This window comes from Empidonax traillii, unplaced genomic scaffold, assembly GCF_003031625.1.
Source record: "Empidonax traillii isolate 1590-97213 ecotype Southwest subspecies unplaced genomic scaffold, ASM303162v1 scaffold595:size452941, whole genome shotgun sequence".
NCBI lineage: Eukaryota > Metazoa > Chordata > Aves > Passeriformes > Tyrannidae > Empidonax > Empidonax traillii.
The window spans coordinates 353301-375749 of NW_020955788.1; the positions used below are offsets into that span (position 1 = coordinate 353301).

Consider the following 22449-nt stretch of genomic DNA (forward strand, 5'->3'; position numbering starts at 1 on the left):
CCCCCCCCCCCCCCCCCCCCCCCGTTATATATTCAGCTAGAGAATTTTTTTTTCTCTCATCAATATGAAAAGATCCTCCTTTGAAAGTTAAGGAAGTTCATGGATGTCAATGAAATACACTACGGGGAATATGGAGCTGCTACAGGCATATCCTACTGTGGAACAGATATTTACTACCACAGGGAAAATCACATTCTAATAACTTTGTGTTACTTTACTGGTAATCAATTTAAATAGTAAATATTGTCAATTCTTTGGTTACTTTTTACTTACTTGTTGTTTTGACTCCAATCACAGCCAAACACTGCAGCTGGATGTTTATATTTGTGAAGAACATTGCCATCAATGGTTCGAATAATACTGAAACCAATCATAAAGCAATATAATAAGGAAAAAAACATTCTGAGGAGGCTATCCAAAATTAAGTTTTATTCTATGCTAATAAGCCAGATAGCAAAAAGAAAGAATATGAGAAATAACCTTTACAATATCAGTCTCTCAACTACAAGTTAACTATGCATTTCCCAAGAAAACATCTAACTAGACTTCAGTGTCTGTGTTCCTTCCGAAGGCCTATAAAGATACCCACTGTAGTACCTCCTTGAAAAGATCCTCATAGCCCAAAATCAAGGTTGTAGTTATGGCTTTAAGGTACGAATTTAAAAAAAAAAAAAGAAAGAAAGAAAGAAAGAAAAAGTTAATTGTTTTCTAAAGTTTGTGCCTATTATGTTTCAGTTGGAATGACACAGGTAGCAGAGGAAACAAAAAAAGGATTTTTAAAATGTACTAAAACACTTAGTGCCTTAAAACTATTCCTTTTTCAAAAGTTTCCTTTATTTTTTCTTAAAATCATGAAAACATACCCTAAGAACTACAGAAGACTAATATAATTCAAGTTTTGTCCAGTAAGAAAAGTTTTAACATCAATCACTGATAGTACTGTCAAAATGTATGGGCTTGAGAAGTGCATTTAGCAATTTTTTTTTTTCTTCCAGTAACACTCACCAAAATCCATCACTGCTGCAGGTTGCTATTCTTTTGGAATCTTTATGACTCCAGGCAATGCAGAAGATTCCATTCTTTCCATGCTTCAAAAAATGCAAAATACCTATCAATAAGAAATAATTCACCCCTTTTTCTCTCATCTATTGACTCATTTTATTTTATTCTACTATGGGCTTCAGCCCTTTCCTCCCAGTAAAGTATACTGTACAAAACCACACTATAGTGAGTATCCAATATATCTGGGATATTTCAGAAGTCCAAAAAAATTGGAACCACAGACATGGACAGTAAAACTGCTGTATTCCCCAGGATCTGAGAGGCAAAACTAGGTCAAGCTGAAGAATAAGCAATTCATAATTCTATAAACCTGAAGCTTAAATAAAGAACGCTATGGGCAATCAAGAGGGACCTCTGGGCCTGTGGACAACTGGACAAGGGATCTGAAGCACAAGTTGTTCTCTCTTCTGTCCTGCTAGTTGCAGGGAATGACGGGAAAAGGAACACAAAAATCATGCCAGATGAACATCTGGCTTTGAGACTTGTGTTACCAGCAAAATTTTTGGGTTTTTGATCGTGGGTCAGCTTATACAACACCAAGTCTGTTGGCAACAAATGGGGTCCACCTGTCTCAAAGGGCAAAAAAGATCTTAACTCAGGAGTTAACAGGGCTCTTTGAGAGAGCTTTAAACTAGATTGGAAAGAGGACAGGGACAGGCTTGCCAAAGAGAACATGTAGGGAAGGGGAGCACAGTAGCAACCATCCTAGTATAAGGAGGCCCAAGAGGAAACACCTGGAGCAAGCACAAGTAGCCAAAGACATAATCACTTGACAGGACCATGGGATGTCCCTTTGCATCCCCACAGAGATGCTGACACAATCAAATACTTCTATAAAGTGCCTGTACACCGCTGCACAAAGCAACTTCCTGTCACAAGTAGTGGAAGATCCCACAAAGAATGGTGTGCTAATACCAAAAAACAAGGAAGGCCTTGAAAGGGATGTAAAGTCTGGGGGCAGCCTTGACTATAGCGACCATGAGCTTGCAGAGTTCACTATCAGGCAAGGAAGAAGCAGAGCAGCAAGTAAGATACAGCCATAGACTTCAGGAGAGCTAACTATAGCCTCTTCAGGGATTTTCTTTGAAAAATCACATGGGAACAGGCCTTGCAGGAAAGAGGGGTCCAAGATATCTGATTGATATTCAATGATATATACTCAAGGATCACTTTCTCTAGGTTCAAAAATGATGCATTCCAATGAGCAAGAAATTGGGTAAAGGGGGCAGGAGACCTGCATGGATGAACAAACAATTCCTGTCATTACTCAAGCGTAAGCAGGAAACACATGGGAGATGGAAGCAGGGTCAGGCTACTTAGAATGAATATAGAGGTTTTCAGAGTAAGGAGAAGTGAGATAAGGAAGGCCAAGGCCCATCTGGAACTAAATTTGACCAAGGATGTCAAAGAAAACAACAAGGTCTTCTTCAAATAACAATCAATAACAAAAGGAAATCAAAGGATAATGTAGGCCCATTACTAAATGGAGGTGGGAATCTGGTAACAGAGGACACAGAGAAGGCAGAGATATTGAATACCTTGTTTGCATCGGCCTTCCCTGACAAGACCAGCCCTTGGGAATCTCTGACCCAAGGGATCAGCATAAAAGAATGTTACAAGGAAGACTTCCCCTTGGTCTAGGAGAACTGGGTTAGAAAACACCTAGACTACCTTGACATACACAAGTCCACGTGCTCTGACAGGATGCATTTGCCAGGCCTAAGAGAGAGCTGGTGGACACCACAGGGAGGTCGCTCATGATCATTTTTGAAAAGTAGTAGCAATCAGGAGAGGCGCTAGCAGAGGACTGGAAGAAAGGAAATGTCACTCCGGTCTTCAAAAAGGAAAAGGAGGAGGATCCAGGGAACTATCAGCCAATAAGCCTCACCTCAATCCCTAGAAAGGCGATGGAGCATCTCATTCTGTAACCCACCTCTATCCACAGGGGTGACAAGAAAGTGATCAGGAGAAGTCAGCATAGATTCACTACAGGTAAATCATGCTTGAACAACCTGATTGCCTTCTACAATGAAGCAACTACCTGGATGGATGAGGAGAGAGCAGTGCATGTTGTCTACCTCGACTTCAGCAAGGTTTTTGACACTGTCTCACAACATCCTCAGAGGCAAACTCAGTAAGTGTGAACTGGATGAGTGGACAGTGAGGTGGGTTGAGAACTGGCTAAATGGCAGATCTCAGAGGGTTGTAATCAGTGGCACAGGGTCTACTTGTAGGCCTGACATTAGTGGTGTCCCCCAAGTTTCAATATTGGGTCCAGTATTGTTTAACTTATTCATCAATGATTTGGACGAAGGGGCAGATGCCTCCTCAGCAAGTTCACTGATGCTGCAAAGCTGGGAGGAGTGGCTGATACCCCAAAGTGTGGTATAGCCCTTCAGAGGGACCTCGAGCGGCTGGAGAGATGGGCAGAGAAGAACCTATTAAAGTTCAACAAGGGCAAAGCAGAGTCCTGCACCTGGGGAGAAATAACTCCACGTACCAGCACAGGCTGGGGGCTGACCTGCTGGAAAGCAACTCTGCAGAGAAAGGTGTGGGGGTCCTTTGGTCCATGGATAACAAGTTGTCCATGAGCCAGAAATGTGCCCTTGTGGTCAAGAAGGCCAGTAGTATCCTGGGATGCATTAGGAAGAGCATTGCCAGCAGGCTGAAGGAGGTGATCCTGTCCTTCTAGTTAGCCCTAGTGAGGCCACATCTGAAGTGCTGTGTCCAGTTCTGAACTTCTAAGTACAAGAAAGTCATGGAGCACCTGGAACAGGTCCAGGGGAGGGCGACAGAGATGATTAAGGGACCAGAGCATCTCTCTTACGAGGAAAGGTTGAGAGATCTGGGCCTGTTCAGCCTTGAGAAGACATGACTGAGAGGGGACCACATCAATATGTACAAATACCGGAACTCAGGGTGTCAAGAGGTTGAAGACAGGCTCTTCTAAGTGCTGATAAGCAATAGGTGAAAAGGCAACAGGCAGAAACTGATGCATAGGAAGTTCCACCTGAATACGAGGAAGAATCCTGTGTGAGTGACCAAGCACTGGAACAGATTGCCCAGAGAGGTTGTGGAGTCTCCCTCAGTGGACATATTCAATAAGCATCTGGACACAATTTGTGCAACGTGCTCCAGGATGATCCTACTTGAGCAGAGAGGTTGGACCAGATGACACACTGTGGCCATTTTCCAATCTTACTCATTCTATGATTTTGAATAAGGTTACTTATTGGAATAATGAAGTGAGTGAGCCTGAAAAATTGTGGTGTGCGAAAACTTAAATAAGACATGTATCAGGATCAGTGCTACAAAAAAGATGCTTAGTAGCACAAATGCAAATGTCAGTGTTAGAATCCCAGAACTCCTGAATGTATTTGTTCTCTGCTCATGCCTCTCCCTACACCTCTAATTCTCTTTCTAAAGAGCATCCCTTGTACATTGATGCAGATAACACAATTAATTATGTCTGTATAATCTGAAGATTATAGCTATATACTAAGAATACACAAAATAGTGTAGAATACTATAACATAGTATTACAACAGCTCCTTTCTGCCAATAAAAATTATGCTACTATTTCAGGATTTAAAAATGCCTGTATAGATTTCAAGTAATACAAGGCAAGATTCTAAATGAAGCATACTGTTTAGTGTGCTGCAAAATGGAGCTTTATTGATCTAGACTTCAGGGACTGAAAGCCTTATGTTTGAAAATACAGAACACAATTTTCATTTTGATGCCGAGTCTGTATGCCCATATACATTTACACACTTAAGAAGGAATCAGCATTGCGTTGGCTGTGAATCCCTACAGGACCAATTTTAAGATAATGCAGACCATCTGGTGCTTCATCATTCTCATGTCACAAATCCAGTCTGAGGAAACAAAAATACTTCTGCCACACAGGTAAACTGGCCCCCATATAATTCTACAGATTTTTATATTCTAGCACCTTTTAAAAACATATGAACTGTGACCTATCTATTTATTGACACTAGAGGAAATGACTAATTTAGATTTCATATAGACAAAAAGAATAATCTCATCTTACCTCATGGAATCTGGTTATCATTTTGCCTTTTCGAACATCCCAGATGAAGGCACCATTTCTGGATGTTGCCCCTGCTATGCAGTTCAGATCTCCTTTAAAGAGAGATATTTGTAAGGTGTCATGATAATTATAGGATGGCAATATTGTTTGTGTTTATACATTAAATTGAAAAATGTAATATAAACAGGAGATATCAATGGCACATAAACATGAGTTCTCCATAGTTTAAGGTCAGCATTTGCTACTAAGTCACAAACATTAATTTCAGAAAAAGTCTGACCTGTTTTTCTACATTCCTGTTTCGAGGAAAGGCAAAAGAAAAGTTTTATTGCTGTAAAAAGTATTCTTAATGCCTGCTGAAATTCTTGCCCTTAAGGACATAGAGACCATGACTCCTATTGCATATGACTCAAACTAGAAAAGAGATACAATCTAAATGTTTCAACCTTAAAGTTGTAGCAACTAGAACATTCTCCTTTAAAGGAAGATGTACTTCCCTGTGTACTATGACAATTCATAAAAATGTGACAGTACATCTAACAGTAGTTTGTTTTCTTGATCTCGCACCACTGCAGCACCCAAGCCCATAGGAACGTACCTGAATCTGTAACCACACTCTACAGGGTGGAAAATCTTAATATGTAACTCCACAGCGAGAACCTGAAAACTGAATTCAGGCCTAATCTAAAAGCCACCAAATTCTCCTCACCACAATGACTATCCCTGTAAAACTATGCTTGTCATAAATGCCACATTTATAGGAAAGTTTTGACTGTTACTTTATTCCAAGTTTTAGAGGCAGAAAAGACAGGAGGCAGAAAAGACAGAAAATGCAGGAGTATAGCATGGTAAACATATAAAATAGGAAGAAATTCAGGTAGGAGAATAAAAAAAGGAGGGAAAAAGGAAAAAAGAGTGATCACTTTTTCCAAAGACCTTCTGAGACCAAATACAAATGGTGATATGTACTGGATTATATATTAGGGATAAAGTGTAAGGCAGAAAGGAAATGTCTAGGAGTAAGGGATGTGAAAGAAGCGGCAAAAGTTCCGGTCAAGAGGGAAACAATCTTTTTGGACAGGACAGTAAGGAATGCTAATTAGAAGTACATGCTCCTAATTAGCTTAAATGTACTCTTTGTGGGGTTTTTTAATTTTTTGAGGGATTGAGTTTTCTGGCATGTTTTTTTGTCTATTTGTTTTGTTTTTTTAAGAAAATCAGCCCCCTACAGTGAACAAACTTTTCCCTCATTTTGAGATGCTACTAGAAACTGAATTTAAACTTCAAAACAAAAAAACCAAAAATAAACAACACACTTAATACTGCCATAATTTCCATATAGCATGATAAATTATCTGTAAGACACTCCCTGAAATTAAAGAAGTGCAAAGTCATTTCACATATGCAGACTACATTAATCTTCCTAACACAATATTTTGTTTCCTGTCATGTATTATTTCTTAGAGTTTAAAAGCACAGGAGAGAACAGCATTTAGATGAATTACTTAGATTTTTTTAAAAATACGTCTCCTGTCCAAAGAAATAAAACACAAGAAAGTCAGTCTATCATCAACTATTGACATTAGTAACTATAAGCAGTATTTTTCCAGGTACACTGAAGAGCCTTGCAGAACTGGTTTGGAAAGAAAATTTCCCACTGACTTCAGTATTTCTCTAAGGAAAAGTAGACGCTTTGCAAAAAAGGCACTTCTTATTCTAATAAGGAAAAAGCAGAGCTCTTCAGTGATTAGAATCCTACACAAAGAAGGAAGAGAAAGAACTAAACATGTATGTTCCACTTTTTAGCACAAAATATAATATGAACTTTAAGTAGCTGCTTCCCATGCATACAAAGTCTTTTCGTTGTTTGTGTTGATGCAGTGTTAGAAAGGTTCTAGAGATTTTCCTTCCTCCATTCTGATTGAGAAATACTGGCATCACTACTCATAAGCTGAAGCCTTAGCAAGGTCTGAAGCACTGAATTCTACTGCTTTCACATATTATTTAGTTTTGTTTAAACCTTATAAGATGACCTGCTATCTAAAACTAATACTTCTATATGACAAATTCTACAGTCAATGCTAATTCAAAGAAAATTTAGACATAAAGCAAAATATTCTTACCTGGAGCCCAAGAAATGGAATAAATAACCCCCTCATTACCAGGAGATGTATAAACCGCTGATAAAGTATTAATGTCCCAAACTTTTATTGTGCCATCAAATGAAGCTGTAGCAAGAAGATCAGGGTTATCAGGTTTGAATTTGCAATCAAAGATGGTCTCAACATGTCCCTTAAATGAAACAAATATTTAATCCATTTTTATTACATTTGACTTTTTAATAAGACCAACTCTAGATCAAACTCTAAAATACATTGTATTTAATGGACCTGCCAGGTCAATTAAGATTCAAAAAAACCTGTATATTATGGCTCATTAGTCAAAATTAAAAGGCATAAAATAGATTAGACTGTAACAGTACTCTCCTTCAGAGATCATTATTAAAGACGTAAAAATTATTTCCTGAAACAACAGGGCACACAATGTCACAAACTTGTCAGCAATTTCTGTTGGAACTGAGTTGCTAAAAAATAGAGTAAAAAAAAAAAAGGTAAAAAAAAGAAAAAAGTTTATTTTTTAAAATAGAATTAATGTTGCACTTTTGTCATAAACTATGTAACTGAAAAATAAAGCTCTGTATGTTCTACAAGTTGTCTAGTATCCCCCTGAGTTTTCTGTGTTTCTGGATACAGTCTGTGGTCTACAGTAGTTTAAATTTCAATCCATTAGAAACACCAAATGTCAGCTGCTTGTTTTCTAAGACATGCACTTGTAGAATTTAAGTGGCAAATATATGAATGAAATATGGTTAATATGTAAGATTTTTTTTTTTAATTCTCAGTTGCTTTACAGGACCAAATCCAATAAAAATGCAAAAAGAACATCAACCAACAGCCTCTATTCAAACACGTACAAGAGTACAGCTGAAAATCATTTAGGTTTTTTTTTTTCCTGATGAAAAGGGAACTTGGAAAGAGGAAAAGAGACAAATCCTTAAGAATAAGCAGGTGCCCTGTGAAGAAGAGGCTCATCTAATGTCATAAACACAGTTCTGAATTTCAGCTTCAACAAAAACTTGATAATTCAGTCTTTGAAATTTTAAACTGAGTGAACTCATCATATATCCCTCTGATTTGTCTAGAATTCTTTTTCTGAATTATAGAAAAACCCTCCAGCCCTTCTGAGAAGGCCATCAAATTATAATTTTAGTTAAAAAAAACCCAACCAACCAAAAAAACCCCCACGAGTCCTTAAACCTTTATTTCCGGATGAAAACAAAGTGTCAGAATACTCCCAACAGGATTCAGTCCTTTGCAATAAAGAATTGCTTTCAACTTCAGAACTGTCATTTGTTTCCTGGAAATTTAGAGTCTTTTTGATAGAAACCGCTACAAAGAATTCATTCCCCATTTTTTTCCTGTTAGAAGAAAGTGTGTAAGCCAAATAAACTCTCATTTCAAAGAGAGATGAACCATACCAAATCTCTAAGGAAATCCCACTTTTTGGCTCCCATGTCGTAAAGCCCCACTCCACCATCCATAAAACAACAGACAGTGTGACCAGGAGGAAGAGAAAACGCTTGGTTTTGGGTTAAAGTTGGAGGAGGAACAGCCTCACTTGTTGAAGATGTATGATGATTTTTAGTAGGATACTGTGATGAACGTGCTTAACAAAATAAAGCAAAAGACAGAAACAGAGATTATTTCTTATTTCAATAATAAGCAACAATTATAAAGAGTAAAACTCTTTGTATTCCAGTGAGATTTAAAAATAAAGAAATGGAGAATTCCTGTATGAAGCCTGGCCTACTAAAGAAGAATCTTAATAAGTGCTTGATCCTTTATGCATTTGTCTAGTCCACTAGCAGCAGAGGGTACTTGGTTTAATCATGGAATCATAGAATTAACTGGGTTGGAAGAGACCTCCAAGACCATCAAGTCCAACCCTTGATCCAACCCCACATCCAATCTCATCTTAAAAACCTCCAGGGACAGTGAATCCACCGCCCGTCTGGACAGACCATTTCAATGCCTGATCACTCTCTCTGTAAAGAACTTTTCTAATATCCAACCTAAACCTCCCCTGGCAGAGCTTAAGCCCATGCCCTCTTGTCCTACTGCTGATTGCCTGGGAGAAGAGACCGACCCCCACCTGGCTACAACCTCCTTCCAGGGAGTTGTAGAGAGTGATGAGTGATGAATTAAGAACTACAGAGCTGATCGAACTTAAGAGATTGACTTGGACATAACAAGACTCATAAACAAGATTTTCTTAACTGGCAGTCGTTACAATGAATAACAACCAAAATTACACTTACACTTTTTCTTTGGAGGAGAACTTAGCACATGCAAACCATGGAAACCTGTTTGCTTCAATTTAAAATTATCTATAGGTGTTGTACGTGAAACATTCCAAACACGTAACACACCAACCTGAGAATCTGAAGTTGGAAAGAAAAAAACAACAAACAAACCAAAACAGAACACAGAGATATGTGGTTTAAGGACTGATTCATGCAAAAATACAACAATGAATTAAACTTCAAATCCTAAGAAGAATCTCATAAGCAGGAACTGTGATCTCCATAGAATCAAAGAATAATTAGGGTTGGAAGGGACCTGTGGAGATCATCTAGAAAACCTCCATGGTAAAATTCTATTTATCCTTCATTTACCTCTGTGGCAATATCACTGTCAACAACAATAATTATTAATATTAGCTATTTAAAAATAGATAAATTCTATGGAATATTTTCTCATAAAATATTCTCATTGTTTGAGTTTCCTTAGTCATTAGTTCAACTTGAGCAGTAACATCTATGGTGTAGAAAAAAGGAAAGAAATAGATTATTTTCTTTTTTCTTGATTTTTACATCTTCAAAGTGACCTCCATTAGTACAACATTTTTATTCCTATTCCTAAAGTAACTCATATATTTGTTGCTAAAGCATGCATGAGAAAAGTATTATTTAGCATTAAAAAAAGCAGATTGTTACTTGTTTATGTATCCAACAAATTTAAAATGACTAAAGACTTCTCAGGGTAGTTTTCTATTATTTTCTAGTTTTATATTGGGGTCTTGTACGCTTTCATTTGTAGAAATGTTAAGAAACAGAAAGATCACATTTGGAGTAACAATTTTGAAGATTCAGTCCTGTACTTATTACTTTTGTATAACTCAGGAAATAAAAGTCTTACCTCCAGTTATAAACATTCCAGGTGCACTGGAAACCCAGGCTAAACACTGAACAGATGCTGCAGCACTGGGAAAACTAAAAGTTGTGATACAGGACAGAGATTCAGAATCAACCAGTCGAATACCATTATGTAAATTAGCAACAAGAAGGTAGTCAGTTGACAAAGGGTCCCACTCCAGTGCTGTAACTGGATCCTCTTCATCTGTTCCTTCAAGAGATTCTGGTCTTAAGACATGTTTCTGATTTTTAGAACCTTTAAATGCACAAGAAAACAGATAAATTAAAAATGCAATTACGTATATCCTTCAATAGTTACAAGGTTCACAAACATAATTCTTTCTCTCTCCTTGAAATTTTCATTATCTTGCTCCACTGTCTGCACTAATGAAATTAATGAATCTGGCTTTGTGGTCTTTGACTTAAAATAGTTCTGGTTCCATTAGATCCAACTTTATTTTTAATACAGTAGAAAACAGAAACAGCCGTCAGGCTTATTAACATAATTCTATAAGAAAGTATGTTGAATCACATACATTGTTCTAACAATTTCCATGAGTAAAGGCCTACAGCACAGCCTAAAATAAAATCATTTGAGTTTAAGTAAATCTGAACACCACAGCAAATACAGGGAAAATAAACTAGAACTAGAACAAAACTGTGTCAGTCAAAAAAGCTTTTATGAGCAACTGCCTTTAGACTAGTTTCTTCCTCAAAACTGTATGTGCAAGTATGAAGCATTTACAGATTCTGTAGCCAAAACAGGCCATTAAGTATCTCATTTGACACCTGCAAAAAAGAAGACATATTTCACTTGATGATCCATATTATCAAGAACCACAGTTTTTTAACATATTTATTTCCCACTTTTTATTTTTACAAAGAGATGGATCTTAGTCCTATGTCCAGTCCAAATGAAATAGAGCCGTATTTTTGAAGTTGTGATCTTGTACTAAAAAAAAGAAAACAACAAACTAATTTTGTACCCCTTTTCTAGAAACAAGGGATTGACATCTTCCATTGTTCAGCTTCAATCTAATTTTCAATTTTGGTACTGGAGAATTAATTTTTCATATTTTGATAACTGTCAGGACCTACCAATATTCCTTAATAATTGATGTAGAACAAAGCCTATCCTGATACAAGCTAAATAAAAGCTGAAAAGTTTTTGTTCACTCAGGAACATTCTGAACACTAAAACAGCTCTCACTATGATTTTCTAGGGAAAATATTATTGGCACGCATTCTGGATCAGGTAATTTTATAAAATCAGTTACCGGAAATAGGGGAAATAATTTTAAGGCTGCACAACAACTAACACCACAAACCGATTCCTCTGTTCCACTTTCTTCCAAAGCCTTGGGAATAATATCAGAAATATGATCAGATAACTGCTTTAATTTGCCAAAAAAATTAGGATTCTCACTTTTTAAAACAATATTGTCTGCTAACATTTCAGTTCACCTTTTTGGTTGATTGAAAATAACACTGAAATGAAAAACAAGAACTGACAACAAAGCAGAACTGTCATTTTTCAGTTAGCTATACAAGAACTAAAAACAAAAAGTCTTTGAATGATCAAAGCCAGCCACATTCAAACACTTCAGTTTCAAGAAAGCACAATCAACTGCTGGGAGAATATGCATATCTAGGAGCTATTCAGTTTTACCTGTGTTTCACAAAAGAATCAAAAAGCAAACCTCCTGAAAACCCTAACTGTTAAATTTTAATTTTCATTAAGAAAAGACATAAGCACTATAAATCATGCAACTGAGTCACAGGTCATTTAAATAAGTTGGGCTTATTTTGAGAACAAATGAAAGGTAAAATAATACAGAATATTTGGTTCTATATGACTGCATTGTACTCTTCTAAAAATTAGGTACTAATCAGTATTTGTTGCGTATTTTTTCTTCACACTAAATGTTCTGCTACATTAATGGATAGAGTTAATAAAAAAATACTGTCATGAGAGAAAAACCTAAGTAGGTAAAAATAATTAAAAAACATGTAGCAATTATGCAGCAATGAGTCACACTAAAATAGAAATACTAGACACTTTAGTGAGTCAATCACACTGAACTTTGAAGCAATCAGCAGGAATTTGTGGATATTCAGGTCCTCTCAAGATAGCATTTTGTAGGAGATCTACAAAAGAACTGAAACCTTTAAAAGTAAGGAATAGGAATTTTGTTAAATATATTTCACTTGGTGACAAACTAAGTTCTGATCCAATGACAAGTTATTTTGTATGAGGTAGATGAGGGCTAAAAAAAAAAAAGTTAGCGCTTTATGCATACTGTGAAATACCAATTCTTTGTGTCACCTTTATCTACCCTCTCACTTTCTCTTTTTTGAAATAGATGGCCTATATTCACCCTACTGATTTCACTTTCTTCTGTGTACTTTTTAGAAGCCATGAGTTAAAAGAGTCAGACACATTTTGACTATAAATTGTAAACGAGAAACCCACAGTTAATAAAATAGCTAACTTGGATAAACCTATGTTTTCAGTTATATCTGAATGTTAAGACACATATTAAAGGAATTTATGAAAGTGTAATCACAGTAATGGTACTTCTATTTTATTATTGTGTTACAATCTATTTTTCAGTACTACCTAGTATTGATGAATTTATCTGTTCACCAAAATTTTTACGATCTATTCTAAAACACATTCATGTTTTCACCTAAACAAAGTCTTCGTCTTTTTCTAGCAAGATAAAGAAAGCAAGTTAAAAGAAAACTAATACTGGTCTGCATCTTTTCAAAATCATTACGATGGCTCCAATGTCATTGGCTTAATTACAAGAATGTAAAGAAGGAGATGTAAAGAAAATGCTCTGCATTCTATATCTAAGAAAACACATTTTTGTGATATGGGAGGAGTAGGAATACTATGAATTAAGAACAAGTTTTATGTATGTACCCACATTATAAAATGTTAATTTAAAAAGTGCAGAATTACATGCATATACAGAAACAAGATATATACATAAAATAAATATTTTACCATATCGGTTTTTACCTGGCTGAAAAATAGACAGGCTTCCATCAGTATGTCCAAATACCACTTTTCCTTTTTTCTTTGGATGCCATCTAAACAGACTGATATCTGACAAGAAACTATGTGCTTCTCTATGAACAGTTACCCCGCTGTCAGGTCCTGAGATAGTCCAAATGTACAACGGCCCTCTGTGGGACACAAATGCAACTGCATCACCTGCATTCCAACACCAGCTAAGTGATGAAGGAATTCCTGAAACATACAGGTAAACCTTATAAGAACCAGGATATGAAATTCAGTGCAGTATTCCCTAATGCAGAATCAGCACCTGTCTTGAAAAACTGTAGAAATAACTGTTCTACATGAAAATTACTAGACTGAAATTTAGACAATGGTGTGAACATCTCATGCTATAAAAGTAAATTACGCATTTCCATAGGTAGGAAGTAAAATTATTTCCCAAATTACTTTAATACTACTTCGATGGACTGTATTTTATGGTATCTGTACTTCATTAGTACCAAATAGAATCACACTTATGAAAGAGGATAAGCCTGATCCTGTAAACAATACTTTCATTCATTCAGAATCCCATTCACCACTATGTTTTACTGTAAGCTATTTACTACTAAGCTAGTAAAATATTGAGAAGTTCGAAAGGCCTATTTTTGCAAAACACAATGAAATTTAGAGATAAATATAACAGAGATGGATATTTGTGACAAAATTGGAAAGCTAGCTCTGTAATCTAAGAGAACTCTTGATAGCTTCCTTCTGGATATATGACAGTTTTAATTCAGTTGCAGGCCTTTCAGTTTAAGAATTTTGATCTTAACATCTCCAACTCTCATTATCCAAATAGCTTAATAATGTGTGCCTCAAGAAATAAATGATGGTATGAAAAACTCCTCAAGCTGAAAATATAAAACTGTGTTTAGACATTTTCATATGGCAATGTCAAAGAGAAGTAATAAGAACACTTCTTTCAAGTGTAGTCACTGGTTGACGTAGATTCTTAAACAAGCAATGTATTGAAAAATAAGTATCAGCTTTTATATTAATGCATAAAATGATACAATATTTCTTTTAGAATAGATGAAAACAGTGTTGGTTTTCCTTTTGCAGGATATGCAAGACGTACAAGGTTTTCAGAGGTATCCTAAAATGCTCAGGAGAGAATAGAGTAGGGAGTTCCAAAATGGTTTATTAGATCATGAGATTCTGACTGTTCTTGGGTTGCACTCATTTTCCAAGAGTGCAAATTTAAGAGTCAAGAAGACCTGATGAGATTGACCGTTAGAACAGAAATACAAGTCCTGGTTTTGACAAAAGAGAATAAATCAGAAGTGGGCAGAGAGAGGTTAACTGTAGACACAGATGTTTAACCCCCCAGACCTGTAACACAATCTCCAAATCAGTAGTTTCAAGTTCTGAGAAAAGATTCAGTAGCTTTAGGGTATTTAAACAAAAGCTGCTTTTCAAATTCACTGATAATTTGTACTTTAATCTGTTAAGACTACATTTTATTTGCTTTCACTTAAGTAAAGTTATGAAAACACACAAGTTTAAAAGTGTAATTATTTATCCTTTTATACAGATGAAAATACTAGGTTGTTTTTTCATCCTGCTCAACAAGAAATCACTAACAAAGTTAATTCTTGAATTGTTCGACTACCTTAGAAAAAAAGAATAACCTCTTTCTTTAACACTACAAGATGGTTCGCAGCAATTCATTCACACTGTCATTATTTTCTAAAATTGACTGCAATAAATCTGACTAGAATATTGTGTTGGGCAATTGTTAAACCTCTGGCCTAACAACTGCTTAGAGTTTACTCTAAGTATACTGTAGCAAGTATATCTCATACCCGTGGATTACAAAGCTGTATGGATCAAACAGATCTCCTTGTCTGAAATACCTTTTGTATTGTCCAGCTTGGCCACAACTTTCTGTTCATTCACATTCCAAATAATCACTAAACTATCTGCACTGGCACTTGCAAACACGTCAGGGTTGTGGGGACACCAAGATATGGCTGTGATTGTCTTCTTATGCTCAGACATAATTGCATGGAGCTTGAATTCATTGTATCGGTGATCCAGCTAAATAAATAATAAAATGCATTTTAGAAATACAATTTTTGTAAACTCACTTTAAGTACTATTGGGTTGGAGAATAGTTCATGTAACGGTATAACACATAACCCACAGATGAATTTATGGTGGATTTAAAAACTGTCAGTGCCTCGCATCTCAATAAATTAAATTCTCATATATTTGACAAAAAAGTTGTCAAATATTCAATTAGCTCAATCAGTGTTAACAGTCTATCCTCTCATCTCTTATAAACTATTAAATTTCATTAATAACTTTACTCAAACAATCCTAAAATGCTTTATATATATGCACAGTAACAACCATTTAGTAATCTCCAAATAGTTAAACAGCATAGAATATGAAAACAAGTTTGAAATCCCTCTCCTTTTTTAATCATAATCTTTTTCTAGTATAGTTAAAAATTAAAAAAAAAAAAATCACATGCCCAATATGACACAGGAAATTTTGCTTATTTTAATCCTACAAGCAGTATAACTCTTGAAGGTAAAGTGCATCCTTTATTTCCTTATATATTTCTCGATCTGAAAATTCTACATCACAGCATTTCTATTTTCAGTTAGGTGTTGATGGACAGTAACCACAAACTTCAGAAGACTGCAGTGCTGAGCAAATCAAATTTCCAAATCAAATAAAGGTGGGCAACAACTCTGGAATCCACAACTTTGAAGCAGTTTGATCCATTGTAAACAAGACTATTTTTATACTACAGCTTCAAATGAAACCACAGAATTTCTTCATTTCTCTCTTAGAACCCAGTCTTCTATCACTGCACTTGATTCATCTCAAGTGTCTGCTGGATTCTGAGCCTGTCTTTTAAAAATAATTCTTGACACACAGCTTTAAGGCTATCTTGAATGGAAGACTGAGCTTTACATAGACATCTTCTCAGCAGCTACCATACTTCCAAAATAATTGTAAAAATATTTATTGAAAGGGTTCAAAATGAGATCAACAACAATGTAAAAACATAACTAGTCTAATAAACAAGGATAATCTTACCTGATAAATATAAATAGCAAGGGTAGCACAGTAGGCAAATCTGTCCCCACTAGCAGCACATATATCCTTATTCCATGGCTGACATCCAGCAGCTAAAAGTCCCACTTGTTTAACCTGTGACATTTTTGCCTTTAAAACAGAAATTCATTAGACTACAAGATGACAGAACGTTAAAGAAGAGAATAATACCTTTTTGTTCCCATAATATCTACCTTAAAATTATAACTTGCCTGAGATAGAAATGAATGTATCCAAAATAAAGTCAAGCAGATGTTTAGAGGCTTCAGTGCTACAGAAGAAAAGGTGTTGAATACCATTCACAGGAATCCATTTGGAAGGAAAAAGGGAGGGGGGGGGAGGGGAAGCAACAAATTAAAACTTGTTCTTGACGTGTACCAGCTGAAACTGTTGATCATTCCCATTTTCTTTCCATACTTGCTATATTACAGTTTGATGCTCACTCTGTTCTCCCATTAATCTCCCACTGACAGCCAGACAAAGGAAACCTCATGCTAATAGTTTTAAGTAAAAGCAACATGTGCAAAAAGGTCTTCAAGCCACTTGTATAGAACAACTATGCAGTACATATTATCATCATATGGAAAGCCTTCCAAATTTTCTTAATAATTACTGTTTAACAAAAAAGTCGAAGTAAGCTGTGAAAAAACAAATGCAAAGCTTAGGGTAACATTACTGTATAGCAAACTGTGCCTTCAATGCCGAAAACAAATATCATACTATCATCTTGCTCAGAATAAGACGACTGATTTTAACATAAAAATGTAAGAAATACTTTGCTGGGCCAGACCAATTATCTACCCAGCTCACATTTGATTCATGATAATATCAACATGTTACTTAGTAACAGAATGTCTCATTTAGGGCCACATTTATGCTGTGGATAGATTAATGGACTGAGGGACATTATGTAGAAAAATATTATATGGAGGATGCCTTTAGGCCAAAGAGCTAAGACTGTAATCTTAAAAGACGTTATGTTTAATTTAACAAGTGTTAGATACATTTTCAAGCTCCACAAAGGAAAGGGAATTAAAAAGAAATGAGACTTGAAATGCAATCAAGTATTTTAAGAGAGCAACTGGTGAGTAAGTACAAGGGTTTATGCAATGCATTGCTGTATAACTGTTCAGGGTAGATATGTTGCTGTAGATCGCTCTTGGTCTACTTGATATTAAGCGTATAGAGGGGGAAATTTTTTTCTGGATGACATTAGTACTAAGACACATACAGAAAAGCTTTGTACAGCTGTGGTAATAGTGATCATAGTACTCAAAGTTCCTTCCCAAAGGAACTTATTGCTTAATATCGACAAAAAGCTTAGGACATAAATATTAACAAAATTTCATTTTAATGTGTATATAAAATGAAGGTGAATGATTAATTTTATTTTTAATTTTTCTTATCTGCTTGGGGTATCTGCTTGGCAGAAAAACAGCAATGAATAGGCAGCAAACTCCATGAGATTATATCTCTCTCACTTTAGAAAGTGTGAAAGACAAAAAAATAAATTGAAACAGACTTATTTTCTGTGCTGCTAATTTAGCAGAAGATCAGGATCAGGTTAAATGTTTAGGACTGATCTTCTCAAAGATATCACTGTCTCTAGTTCTAGGTCCTGACTGAGTACTAAATGCCTGAAGGAAATCAAACACTCATATCTAACCTCTGCAAATTTTGGCAAAAGAGACTGTGCAACAGCAGAACAGAAATATACAGAAAAACAAGTTACAAGATACAGCTTTGCTACAGACTAATGCTTTGGCTATTAGACTGCCTTTCTGTCTGTTAATATTACTAATTCTTCTAACTTCTCCAGCCAATAAATGAGAGATTCTAGAGAGAATATCTCCATAAATTGCATCACCTTGCAGTTCCTTTGCAATCCATCTCATGTTATAAATTATATGAATCCCACAGAAAGAAATTATCTAATTATTTAAAGAATCACCATCATCACCACAAAGTGACAAAAATAGCCTCCAAATTTCTAATTTTGCCATTTAGTGTTCTTTTACTGTTCAGTAAAATTACAAGTTCCAAAGGTCCCTTCTGTGCACTTAAAGTATTAATAACATATATACAGAAATAATTAGATTTGGGCCATTCAGAACACGGACTTTTTCCAGTCTCCATGAAAAAATAATTGGCACCATTAACCACCATTTCTTCTTAAATAACAGTCACCCGGTTGATTACATAAGTATTTTACAAAAGCAAAGAATACCTGGAACCAGAACTCTTAGTTTCTGCTCTTGATTCCAGGGAAAAATGCGGTTAAAACACTACGTGTGTTGGTAAACTGATATAGGACATCAAAAAAAGCTGTGGTTAAGTAGAAGAGAATTAGGTGTAAAATATTAGAGTATCATAGGTTAAGTTTCCAGGTTTACCACCTGCAAATCATCAATGTAAGATTGGTTAAAAGTTAAAATCTATTTAGATCCTAAGAGTGAACAACTATTTATTTCATAATAATAACAGATTTGTCTCATTTTGTACAGATACTCTTTTACCTTCTCATATAGGAGCTGATCTGATGAATCTGTAAGAAAATATAACCTTAACTCTTTTTTACTTTGCAGTTTGACTACAGGGAAAATTGATTGTAAAGCTAAAATCTCTTACAGATGTTAAAACAGAATTCAACAAATGTTTATTTCAGAGTAACAACAGATTTGTCTTATAGGATTCTGTAGTAATCAGTATCTAAAAAATCCTGTTAATAGATGAAATTTTTGAATTTTAGATGAAAAATGGTGCTCCGTACAATATCACTGAGTTAAGAATTCATGCTTAATAAGTGTTTTTAAAATTTGATTTTTCAACTACATTTTTCCTATTAAGGTATATATAAAAAAGTTACATACATAAAATAATTTGAGATGCATTCCAGAAAGGAATTTCAGTCTATTTACTAATATTTGTTGTTTTAAACTTGTTATTATTTCCTGCTCCTTGTAATGAGCTATATACCATTTTATAAAGGGAAGAATTTGCTTTGAAATTCAGTACAATGGTATCTAGAAGAAATTACAGTTGTGTGACATAATAACTAACTCTCCTGTAAGTATCATGCATTAAAGCAGTTTCCTGGAGATCTTTTCACACATTATAGATTTCTGTTCAGCATACTTATAGTATAGGGGAGAAAGCAGCATTCATCAGAACAGGGCAGCATAACTGAATATATTTAGGTATGATTTCACACATGGTGTATTTTTATACATTTTTCATACTTTGTAAAAAAACATTTTATATTGAAATAAGAGATGTACAAGTATTATACTGAACTCTAAGTATACACTGAAAAAAGCCCTGTGCATGTAGAAAATGTATACCACACTGGGAAAGCTAGCAGAGGATGCCCACAGTTTCCAAGGAGATGAAATAAAGAGGGAGGACAACAAAAACCTTTCTTTTCAATTGGCAGAAGCAGGAACACTCTAAGCTCTCTCCTGTCGCTAAATATAGAAAAGAAAAAGCAACCAACCACATTAAACTTAAATTTTGTACATCATAAATATTATTTAAAAATAACAACTGAATGGACTATATATATAGCCATAGCTTTATATCAGTAGCTTAAAGATAAATGCCTAATAAACCCTACCTTAGCATAGGTGTCATTTTTTGTAAACCTCTTTAGCATTTCCATTTTCATTCCAATACCTTGCTGCTCCCAAAAATGGAAAATATTTTTCTGGTCGTAGAATGAAATCACTCTACTTGACAGATGAAGGAACTAAACCTTGATGTTCACAGAATAATGCAGTTAATACAGGATGCAGGAGAAAAGACTGAGCATTGTGTCACACCACACACAAAACGGCAGTGTCAGTAGCCTGGCAACTGCAGCTCTTTAAAAGGCATCATTTTAATTTTAACCTAACTTCTTCTTCTCTGCTTCAGCTACTCAGTGTATTTCATTGCTTGTTGTATTTTCCAACTGTACTACAATGACACTTGTAGAATAATAATAGCTCTTTAAACCCATCACTTAACACTCTTCCATTATCAATACATGTGCTTGCACGTTTTAAGCATCCCTAATTTCATAACCATCAAGCACAACCAATAACTGATGCTCACATATGCTTTGACTGTGGTTCATGTGGTGTATGACCTGTCCAAATGAGTCCACATGCAGTATGGCACGCATACAAATGTGGATATACAGTAGCCTTATATTAATGAATATGCTTCTGTGTATACAAAACCCCAGTTTCTTTACTGCTATATACAGTGAACTGCCAGTGTCCTCTGCTTCTGTTCATTCTACTGTCACTATCTTTCCATGATACCTTTTCTTATGTGGAAAGCACGCTGTCACTCCTGTATGTTTGACTCCTGTATGTTTGACACATAAAACTGTTACATCTTATCCAGACTACTGTCTGCAGGTACCAATATTTTTGTCAGCATGTCAATAATAATGTAATAATCAAAAAGATCTTTAGTGATATCAAAGTGATGTCTCCCTAAAGACATTGGGTATATTTACCCATCTTTGAGGGAAAATCCACTGGAGATGAAAATGTGACCTAGGAATTACAGAGTTTCAAATTCATTACCATATCCAATGGGACCAGTTTGAAGTATAGATCATTTTAGCTTGCTAAAAGCATGAAGTTCTTCAAGGCTAACAAGAAATCTTGGCATGTCTGCAAGACACAGCAGTAAACAACTTCTGCCTGACAATGCCAGCCTCAATAGCACTGATTCTGATGTAATAAGATAATAATTCATTAATAACATATTAATAATTAAACATAATTAATTCTTCCACCAAGCACATTATAGCCCTGTTAAGAAATAAAATTCTCATTAATTTGTCCAGACTCGTGAAATAATGGAGAATTGGAAATACTCCAGTATATATGCAGCTTAAAAGCCAATAGAAAACTTACACCATGAAATCTTTGATGAAAAAAATTTCTTCCTACTTTGGAGCACTGCAAAATCCTAAGAAATTTTCAGTTCTTAATGTAAGCTACCAAACTGTACTTACTAGTGTAGGTCTGTACATAGTCTGCCTGAGAAGATACACATTACTTCAAGAAACTGCTTCTGGGAAAAAGATGAGCTAAGTCTGACCATATTAATAATGACAGTCACATAGTAGAACAATGTAGAATAATTATACAGGTTTACACATGTACTGCTCGACACAGAAGTGCAGCCTGTCATACTTTCCAGCAGAATTCAACTAAGGTAGTTTACTACTTGCTAAAGCAACTGGTTGGCTGCTAGTTTACTACTAAGCAGTATAGACAGTTTGTACCCTTCTCTGCATAAACTGTTAAAGTTCTTTCTGCTTTTGTATACAATCATGGTACACAGGCCATCTGCAGCTCCCAGAGAATCAGAAGATTAACCAGAGGCAGGAGGAGGGTGCCTTGGACAAGGTTTGAACTTCTAGATTCTTCAAAAACACCAGAAGCCTTGGCTAGACTCTTGCAACCAGAATTTACAGATGACATTTCCTAGCCTATGGTAACCCAGCAAGTGTTCAAATGTGTGCATTCATTTATCCAGACAATGACTGGGAAAAGAATACTTTGATTTAAAAGATCATTTTAAATGAACAAGTGTTCTACTAGTGTTCACATTGTAAACCTCCACAGTAAACTTGGACCCCAATCACTACCAGAATTTCTTTAACCGCAGAATCTCTGGCTTTACAAGGAAAGAAGTTGTGGACCTTTCTCTGAAATTTGGAACTTGAAATCAGAGTCCGAGACTGTATTTTACAGAAACAAACACCTGAAATAAAACCCAAATACATTAATCCAAGATAGATATCCTGCTTAGAAAATCTAAGGTAAACAACATTAAAAAAACAGTAACTTGGTTATGCCTTAGAGAGGAGTGGTTTTGACTGTCTTGACTACACTACTTGTACATTTAATTAGAATATTCTTTACTGTGCAACTT

At 35.4% G+C, this 22449-nt stretch overlaps 1 protein-coding gene across 5 annotated transcripts in view; it reads right to left on the bottom strand.

Annotated features, from left to right (window-relative positions):
• Positions 1-22449, bottom strand: part of WDR17 (WD repeat domain 17) — a 59192-nt gene that overhangs the window by 24876 nt on the left and 11867 nt on the right. For 4 of the 5 annotated variants that reach the window (XM_027898410.1, XM_027898409.1, XM_027898407.1 and 1 more), the window contains exons 2-11: positions 16495-16623; positions 15297-15480; positions 13399-13629; positions 10375-10626; positions 9495-9617; positions 8655-8842; positions 7240-7408; positions 5117-5208; positions 1006-1088; positions 274-360 (exon numbers count right to left, since the gene is read on the bottom strand). In XM_027898410.1, the coding sequence (XP_027754211.1) occupies positions 274-360; positions 1006-1088; positions 5117-5208; positions 7240-7408; positions 8655-8842; positions 9495-9617; positions 10375-10626; positions 13399-13629; positions 15297-15480; positions 16495-16617 (1532 nt within the window). In that variant the 5' untranslated portion in view covers positions 16618-16623. Of the gene's footprint in view, positions 1-273; positions 361-1005; positions 1089-5116; positions 5209-7239; positions 7409-8654; positions 8843-9494; positions 9618-10374; positions 10627-13398; positions 13630-15296; positions 15481-16494; positions 16624-20125; positions 20845-22449 lie in introns of those variants that run through there. The other variant, XM_027898408.1, reaches the window with a different exon arrangement.